The sequence below is a fragment of the Sitophilus oryzae genome, unplaced genomic scaffold, assembly GCF_002938485.1.
Source record: "Sitophilus oryzae breed Bouriz unplaced genomic scaffold, Soryzae_2.0 scaffold_177_pilon_pilon, whole genome shotgun sequence".
Lineage (NCBI taxonomy): Eukaryota > Metazoa > Arthropoda > Insecta > Coleoptera > Curculionidae > Sitophilus > Sitophilus oryzae.
Genome location: NW_022146479.1, coordinates 10,036,602 through 10,045,475, shown reverse-complemented (window position 1 = coordinate 10,045,475; position 8,874 = coordinate 10,036,602). Strand labels below are relative to the sequence as shown.

At 33.5% G+C, this 8,874-nt stretch overlaps 2 protein-coding genes across 2 annotated transcripts; one reads left to right on the top strand and one right to left on the bottom strand.

The window, feature by feature from the left end:
- Positions 1-218: 218 nt before the first annotated feature.
- Positions 219-4,345, bottom strand: LOC115882570 (RNA-binding protein 10-like). The gene is given in 13 exon segments (XM_030900760.1): positions 219-679; positions 758-1,704; positions 1,772-1,915; positions 1,918-2,148; positions 2,210-2,446; positions 2,508-2,622; positions 2,678-2,797; positions 3,072-3,145; positions 3,257-3,326; positions 3,389-3,454; positions 3,456-3,513; positions 3,587-3,863; positions 3,932-4,345. Coding segments are annotated over 13 exon segments (2,622 nt in total). The 5' UTR covers positions 4,071-4,345; the 3' UTR covers positions 219-535.
- A 2,139-nt stretch (positions 4,346-6,484) lies between these two features.
- Positions 6,485-8,845, top strand: LOC115882184 (conserved oligomeric Golgi complex subunit 2). Its single transcript, XM_030900079.1, has 4 exons — positions 6,485-6,627; positions 6,684-6,911; positions 6,991-8,480; positions 8,539-8,845. The coding sequence occupies exons 1-4, from the start codon at positions 6,583-6,585 to the stop codon at positions 8,795-8,797; spliced, it is 2,022 nt and encodes a 673-aa protein (XP_030755939.1). The 5' UTR covers positions 6,485-6,582; the 3' UTR covers positions 8,798-8,845.
- Positions 8,846-8,874: the final 29 nt, after the last annotated feature.

The following is an 8,874-nucleotide window of genomic DNA, read 5'->3' as shown; positions in this document are numbered from 1 at the left end:
TTTTTTGGTACAAGTGTCTATTTGTGTTCAAATTTTTAAAATGGCGAAAAAAAATCGGCAAATAATTTAAGAATATTTCATAAGAAATTTTAAAATAAACAGAATGAAAATACCTGATTGAGAGCTGCTTAGTTATACTTATTTATAATGCTGGAAGTACACACTCGCCGAGGCGACACGAGACGCGACAAAGGACGGCCCTAACCAATAACAATGCACAAACCGTTCATTTTTTGTCGCGCCTCGGGTCGCCTCGGGGAGTGTGTACATCCAGAATAATACTCGGTTTGAAGTAAAAAATAATTCTAAGTATCTATAACATTTAAATTGAGCGTAATGTACAAAATGTATACTTTTTATACACAAAAAAAGAGGCAATATTCAAAAACAGCTTCCTTGATGTTTATACATGTATAATAGGCGAATATCAAAGATAAAAAAAATAGTCGGACATATTAAAATAAAGAAAAAATAAACAAAATTATGAAACAGCACTGACCGACAAAAACAAAAGTAAAAGATTTTGGCAAAATATTTATCTGTTGTTCTCTCGTTCGGTTAACTCTTGATACCTCGCGTACATCATTTTCTTTACACAGTCTTTATAGGATTCGCCAGCCACAGCAGTATAGCCTGCCAGTTTGTTACCTAGACCTACCGAACTCCCGTACTGTTCAGCCTAAGAAAGAAAACCATTAAATCATTTTTATTTCTAATAATAAATGATTTTTAGAAAGATTGATAAATAATAATTTACCTGTATGATTGTTGTTCTTCCCTGGTTGGACTTTCCCAAACCCTGTCCCTCAGTCCATCCCATTTTCTGCAACAGTCTATTCCCTACATTCTCCGAGCCTATTGGCTCCATCACAGACGTCGGTGTCGCAGGAACTTCGGTATTTAAAGCTTTCAGATACTTTTCCTTCAGTTTACTGGGCTGGGGCTCGTCAGGGTCGCCATATTTCATGCGCCTCTCCTTCGCCCTGTCCCTATAGACAGTTTTCCCAGAAGCGTCTGCCTTTTTTTTCCTTCTCGCCTCGAGGTTTTGCTTGTGCAGTGTGGACATTTTGGCGTGTTTCGTTAGGGCCTCGGCCGATCCTAACTGCCGTTTGCATAGGTTGCAGATAAGTTTGTTAAAATCCAGCAGAGATTCTTCGTCGTCTTCACCTGAAGACTCGCCGCTCTCGCCGTAGGCCGCTACTAAAGGGGGCTTCGGAGCATCCACGGTTTCGGGGATTTCGTTTTTGAACATGGGGGCACTCGTAGGTATAACGGCGGACTTCTTTTCCAGCACTGAAAAGCCAATATCGGCGCTAGCGCTGCTCAGGAACATGGCATTTTCAGACGCACTCTTCATGGAGGAATTGTCTTTTTTCTGATTGAGGGTTTTCGCCCACCGCTCCATGTCCTTGGCTATTTTCTTCGCTACCTTGACCTTGTCCTGTTTCTCGGGTTTGACGTTTTTCTTCTGGTCGTCTTGCGCTGCGTTGACGCTGACATTAGAAGACGGTTGTGGGGAGTTATTTACACTGTCGTAAGACGGGGCCAAAGAGTAAGTGCACTTGTCGTGATCCCAAAATAGATATTTCTGGATGACGCTATTCCAGTAATAAGTTGAGTTAGGGTCGTAATAGAGGCCCGTAGCCGGATCATATTGGTACCCAGTTGATTTGTCGTAAACGTAAGTTGAAATATCTGGTACCGCTAGAGGGAGGAAAAAATCAGGTTAAAACATTTAGGTACAAAAATAAAGGAGTAAAATTGAACTCACGGTATCTTTTTCCATCTGTGCCAGTTGGTATTTGCACATGGGTGTTATCAAAGTACGTTTTGCTGGCGTTCATTTGCTGTATGGCCGATTGGGCAACGGCAGCCGCGGCGTTGGCAGCGTCCATTTGATTCTCGTTGTGCAGAGGATGGAATTCCCCGCGCTTATTTGTTGAGTAAAGTATAACCTATAGTATTCTATATAATGTAAGTATTCATCTGGAGATTTAGCGTAACGCCGTGAAGCGTACTCCGCTAAACTTTCCACGTCTGCCATATCATAGGTTTGGGGAATGGACGCGTTCGGGAAAGCCATATGGTCAGCTTGAGAATAAGCTTTCCTTGTATCACCCATGTTGTATTTACAATACGACAGAATAACTATATAAAAAATATTTCGAAATTAGAGCTGTTAAAGTTCCAGATTTTAAGTTAAAATTACCAGTTTTGCCGTCGATAATCAGAGGAGATTTAGGGCCATTAAGAGCTCCATAAATAGCCAGAGCGTCAATGGTACTTTCGGTTCCTAAATAGCAAATACCTCTTGACGTAGAAGTTAAAGGATCCCTGCCAATACATACTGCAGAAATTGATTTTACCAGTTCTGGAATGACACTGTTTAAAACAGACATTACAGAATCTTCTGTAGTTAAGGCGTCTAAGTTTCTAAGCAGAATTGCTACAAAAATAACCAAAAATAAAAATATTGCTAACACTATTATGCTTGTAATTAGCTATACTTTTAGTTGTGTAATTACAAGTCTCGTCGCTACCGCTGCCGCCTTCTTCGGACTCGGTTCTAGACGCGTGGCATTTGAAACAGTTGTCTCTTCTTTTAAAATTCTGAGCTCCACACTAAAAACGTCTTATAGCAGAAACTGTAATATTAACGTGATATTTGGAAACAAACCTTAATACAAAACCAGTCTGCAGATGCCTTATGGGGGGGAGCTTTCTCTGTAGGATTACTGTCTTTGGGAATGCTGTACTGCATGATAGCGCGGTAATGATCTTGCAACATCAATATGCCCTGAAAAAACATCAGAAATTTTAAGAGCACAGCTATGTAATTCAGCCAAGAGACCTTTTTTCCGTCGCCTAAAAGTTTAACACATAAACAAAGAGAAAACAACAGAACTTTTCAAGGTGAGAAACTGACTTTAATTTCATTGTTAAGAAGGCTGATAGCTAGATGGTCTGCTTCATTGGAAGGCAGATAAATTACTGATATAGAAAAGATATGCATACTTATCAATTGACATTGTAATTAAACAATAAGCTGCGCTGAAAGTTAAGATAGGTACCTGTTTCATCTCCATCCAACGAACTGCTTCATTGAGCGTTGCAAACTCGACAAAGGCGAAACCGTGTGACGCACCTAAACAGCACAATAGATACGAATGGCATTATGCAACCTTTCAATGCGATTTTATTCACAAAACTGTGCCTAAAGACAACCGAAAATTTAAAGCTAAATTAGCTATTATACCTGTATCTTTTTTCCTGATTAATCTTATGTCCTTGGGCATTAAACCTCCCTGTATGATATCTTGGCGAATCTAAAAGAAAGGCAAACATTATTTACATTTACTTAAAACAAAAAAGCTTTATGCAGCCTTACATCATTTTCTGTAATATGTTGGGCAAGTCCTCTAATCATAATGGTGTTATTAGGAGGTTGGCTTTTTGTATCCGATGATTTCAGATCCGCTGGCCCCAATGACAGCACCGCTTTGGACTCTCTCACTGTCAAAAGTATAATACTACTTAATACACAATGTTTACAAGAAACTTTAGAACCATTCCGAATAACCTGTACCTATCACTGTCCCTATCATCTTCACCACGATATCTGTCTTTGTCACGACCTTTTCTATCATCCCTCTCCCATCTTGAGTCATTACTTCTTGATCTTCTTCTAAACCTGTGATGATCTCTATCGCGATCGCGTCCCCTGTGATGTCTTCTCTCCCTGTCTCTTTCTCTATAATCGGGGCTCCTCGACCTGCTTCTTCTATCAAAGTCCCACAAAGGCTCTCTCCTATTATAGTCCCGATCACTGTCGTAATCAGAATCATTTCTGGCAATATGATGGACTGCAAAAGATAATTTATTTATTTTGTATAATTTAAAGAACCAAAGGCTCGTATAAAAATAAACTTACATTTTTTACTGTGATTATTATATCCATTGTGTCTTCTGTGATGGTGGGGGGATTTTGACTTGGAACGTGAATTATTCTTACAAGGCTCTGGAGAAATACTCATATTTCTACATGGCGGTGAATAACGTAACCGCTCCATATTATAGAAATAATTCGAAAGCTAAACCTAGTATGCTAGTAGAATTATTATCCTCAAATATTCGTGCTCATTTACAAAGATGGCGATGAGCCTACAAGTTCGGTTGGATGTGTGATTTAATTCCTACCTTCTAATTTAAGCACCGAATAATTACTATTTTTAATTTTATCAAGTTACACCAAGTATTGCTTTTTAAAATAATTTTACAGCATAGTCTACAGTAAATATCTCAAACAATAAATACAGCACAAAAGCGATTTACCATTAGTTAAACATTGGCCACAGAATACAGAAATCATAGATGAGATGACAGAAATTAACCACAGACCACAGAGACAATTAATTTTGTCATATATTTACCCAAAGAATATATACCTATATCATATATTCTAATGTATATGATCTAGACTTTTCAATTTTTGCTGTATTATTATTATGGAGGTGCCCATTCCTAATAAATTATGGTAATGGTGTGGATCCGGTGGCTGACCTTGAAACGAGTTTTTGCTGTATATAGTCACAGACACTACGCAGGCGCACTTCTTCGATGTTGCCAGATTGCAAGTTATTTTGGAATTATTTTCAGTAGAAAACAAATATGTGCTTTTCAGTGTGTTTTGTCAATATATACAGTATGATCGAATAAACAGCGTCTAGTTGGCTAGGAAATGACGATTGAGGACATTTCCCATATAAAATGACTGCGATCTTCATTTCATAGTCATCGCTGACGCTATTTTTTCAATCATAGTACGCGGTATATTATTTCTATTATTATTTTAATATTTCGCACAACACATGAAACGTGAATGCTTATTATGTATTTTCATAGTCAATAAAATTAAATAGAAATAAAATTCTAGATTCCTATAATTAATCTAATTGCTCTAGATTATAATGCTACGTTTAAAAAGTGCTTTATTCAAAAATTGGGGAAATTAAAAGAGATGTGTCCAAGTTTTTTTTTTTTAATTTTTAAATGCTGTAGCTCCATGTCATGTTCATAATAGTTTTTTTAACATTCCATCAAAACTACGGAGGCCTTAAAAGGCATTTTAGCCTCCGTAATTAAAATTGTAGAATCAGCTTCAGCAACATTTACAGTTACTTTGTTTAATTCTGCTTATACATATATTGCATTATTTTTCTGCTACCTTAAGATTTCTCTATTCTTACACCTAATTATGTGATTTTCTTAGCATAATATGATTTATAGACCATATTTTTCCTAATGGAAGGATGGAATAGGATATGCAAAATTAAGATATTTTAACATTTATTTTCCAGACAAAGCATAATATAGTATTAAGATTAAGACATAACAAATATTATAAGAAAGATCTTAATATAAATCACAAACTAATTACAAACTAATCTTAATTTGGTCTTGTATAAACACAGGTATAAAACTAATAAGATCAAAACTCAACCTTCACCATATTGTCAAGATTTGGCATTATAGCAAACAAGAAATTACAGTAAATTAAGAAAAGAATGTCAAAGTACACGATATTAAATGCTGTAATGTATTCTTACACACAAACCATCTCCCTTCTAAAGAGAAAAAGATAAAACATAAAGCTTATTTTAATCTTATCAACACACTCTTCGATAAAATATATGTCTAAAATTGCTATTAATCCACTAACTTGATATTTTTAAGAAATTATGATACAAACATTATAATCAAAGTATATTATATTAGTAACATTATAGGTAAGATGTTACCTCTATCTCCCATTGACGTGTATTGTTCTATAAGACTCGTCATGGTAGTACCGTATGATCGAAAAAAAACGGCGTCCAGTTGGCTTGGAAATGACGATCCATGCCATTCCCTGTATAATTTTACATATAAAATGACAGCGATCTTCATTTCATAGCCATCGTTGACGCCGTTTTTATTCGATCATACGGTATTTCAAAACATCAATACATATAATCAAAACTATTGTTGCCTGTAAATAACTAGAAATTAAATAACTTGAAAGAAATAAAATAATTCTAATAAGTTTAAAACGATTAAGAAAAAATCCGTACATGATAATTTTTAATTCTAATGTAAATATATAAATAAATGTTATTATTATTACAATTTTATATATTCATAATACTTTCATTTCACAATCTTTATTATCCTTCTTACCTTAATTATGGATATCAAGATAAATCTGAAATTATAAAATTAATTATAGAATTTGTATTATAATTGATTAACACTCAAAAAAAAAAATTTTCAACTGCAAATAATTCGAAAATAAACTGCAATTTGGCAACATCGACCATGTGCGCTTGCGTAGTATCGATGATCAAATGCAGCAAATATGGGCTTCAAGGTCAGCCACCGGATCCACACCTTTATTCCAAATCAAATCTATGGATCAAATCTGACCAAATCTGACAAATCACATAACCCCACTTTTTAAGATAACATAACACATAACCCCACTTTTTTTATTTATTTTTTATTTTGATTGTGTATTAATTAAAAGCTTAGTGTTTTGCGATTAAAATGGATACCGTTGAAGAAGCATCCTGGAAAGAAACATTTTTTAAGGTATATTACATAACCCTGTTACCTAAATTTGTATTATAATTTTGCAAATTATGTAGACGAATTTTAGTGTGGATCAGTCTTTGGCAGATTTTACTCAAAAAACAGATTTAGAGAGTCTAAGGAGATATTTAAAAAGCTATGGAACAGAATTACAGTTGGAGATGTCCGATATATTAAAAAATGAAACTGAAGCTATCGTAAATCTAGCAGAATATCTCACAAATTTAAATTCAAAGATTGACAACTTATCTATTCCTATAAGCCAGTTAAGCGAAGAGATAAAGGTAATTATTATAGTTTATTATAGCCACAAGACACCAATGATTTTTTTTCTGTTAATAATTTGTAAATATTTTTTTATAGAATTTATATGAACTTATAAAATCTGTTGAAGGGAGTTTTGATTCAATGATGAGTGAAATAAAAAACAATAACTTAAAACAAAATCACATACATTTGAAATTAGGAATTGTAAGTTCATGTCTATATGTAAATTTAATATTAGAAGCTGTTGAGAAAGATTTATATAAAAATTTAGACACACTGGAAAGAATTGTTAACAAATTTTCCTTTCAAAAGGTTTATCTATGTGAATTATCACTTCTGACTCCTGAAATTCAACAAATTAGTGCAAATGTAGAAGAAAAGTTAGTTGCAAATATTAATAAGTGTTTACTCAGTGGCTTGAAAGATGAAGACAAAGATATTCTCTTAAAATGTCTAAGAATGTATGTCAATTTACAAAAAGAACAAGAAGCATACAATACTTTTCAGTTAAATATTTTAAGACCTGAACTCCAACCCCTGTTTACTCAAAGATATTTAGAAAGAAGTGGGCAGGATTTGGAAAAGATTTACTCAGAAGTAAGAGCAATTTTACATGGCAAAACAGATTTGTTATCAGAAATTATAAAAGAAAATCCAGAGCTATGTTCCTTTAACTTTATACTAAAATCATTTTGGGTAGAGTTCGATAAGCAGTCAACAGCTGGATTATCATATATTACAGCACCAGGTAATCCTGAATTATTCCAGAAAAGATTTATTAGCACCTTTAAGTTAATAAAATATATTGCTGAAAAAAGTGGTAATAAAGATTTAGTATCCAAGGATGAATCTTTTCAGAACAATCTAAAAAGATTCAATTTACCAGTGTATTTTGAAATTAAGTTTCAGCAGATTGCTGGGAATTTTGAAAGCGAAATTTATAACACTTCACTGAATAATATATATCTTCACAATAATGACCATTTCTGTACACTGAAGCCTTCCTTAGCATTATTTAAAGCAACTCAGTCTTGTTTTCATTCAAATGTTTACATTGACCAGTTAGCAGATCAGTTTATAAAGTTGTCTTTAATGCTTTTATCCAGATACATTAAACTGATTGACCAAGTGAGAGTCAGTATTCCTGTGGAGACTGACAAAGAACAGATTGATAATTTTATAATACACTGTTTGTTTGATTTAAATGCAATTGGAGAGCAACTTGCACCAAGATATAGGGATGTTAGTGATGTTGATAAGACAATATTTTCTATTGTAAATCAAAACATATGGAATATTCTTCCAAAAGTTTTTCAACAAAATGAAAAAGTTATTCTGAGTTATAAGTTAGTTCTAGAAGAATATTTAATTGATACAAAGAATAATGAGTGCAATACACAACTACAGAATGTCACAGCAATTCCAAGACTGTATAGAAGAACTAATAGGAATCCCCCTAAAGAAGCTAGTGCTTATATGGTTAATACTGTAAAACCCATATTGCATTTTTATGATAAATTTAGGCCTAAGTTAGGTCAAGAATTGGATGAAATCTTAAACAAGATTATTATTAAAACCACAGATCAGTGAGTTAATACTTGATATATATGAAAAAAATATTTTTTTAAATATCTATGTTTTTAGTTATCTTTCATTGGTTCAAGAGGTACTTAGCTCTGTGTGCAAAACAGAGGAATCTTTAAGAAGATTAAAAAGTAGAGCTTTAAATAAAACATCAAATGATGAGATGGCACAACATCAAACTGATACTATCACAGATGAAACAAAAATTAGGGAGCAAATAAAATATGATGTTGGATATTTTTGTGATAAGTTTTATCCCTTGGCAATACCATCTACTAGGCAAGCAATGGAGACTTTGAAAAGAGAAGTTTGTAAATGAAATGTAAATTTGTTTATTTTATTATTTAATTAAAAAAATATGACTACTTTCTTTTATTTTTATTAGAAACATTTATT

Coding starts and splice junctions, on each gene's coding strand:
- LOC115882184 (XM_030900079.1), top strand. CDS start 6,583: ATGGATACCGTTGAAGAAGCATCCTGGAAAGAAACATTTTTTAAG. Junction 6,628..6,683: donor GGAAAGAAACATTTTTTAAG/GTATATTACATA, acceptor CAAATTATGTAG/ACGAATTTTAGTGTGGATCA. Junction 6,912..6,990: donor AGTTAAGCGAAGAGATAAAG/GTAATTATTATA, acceptor ATTTTTTTATAG/AATTTATATGAACTTATAAA.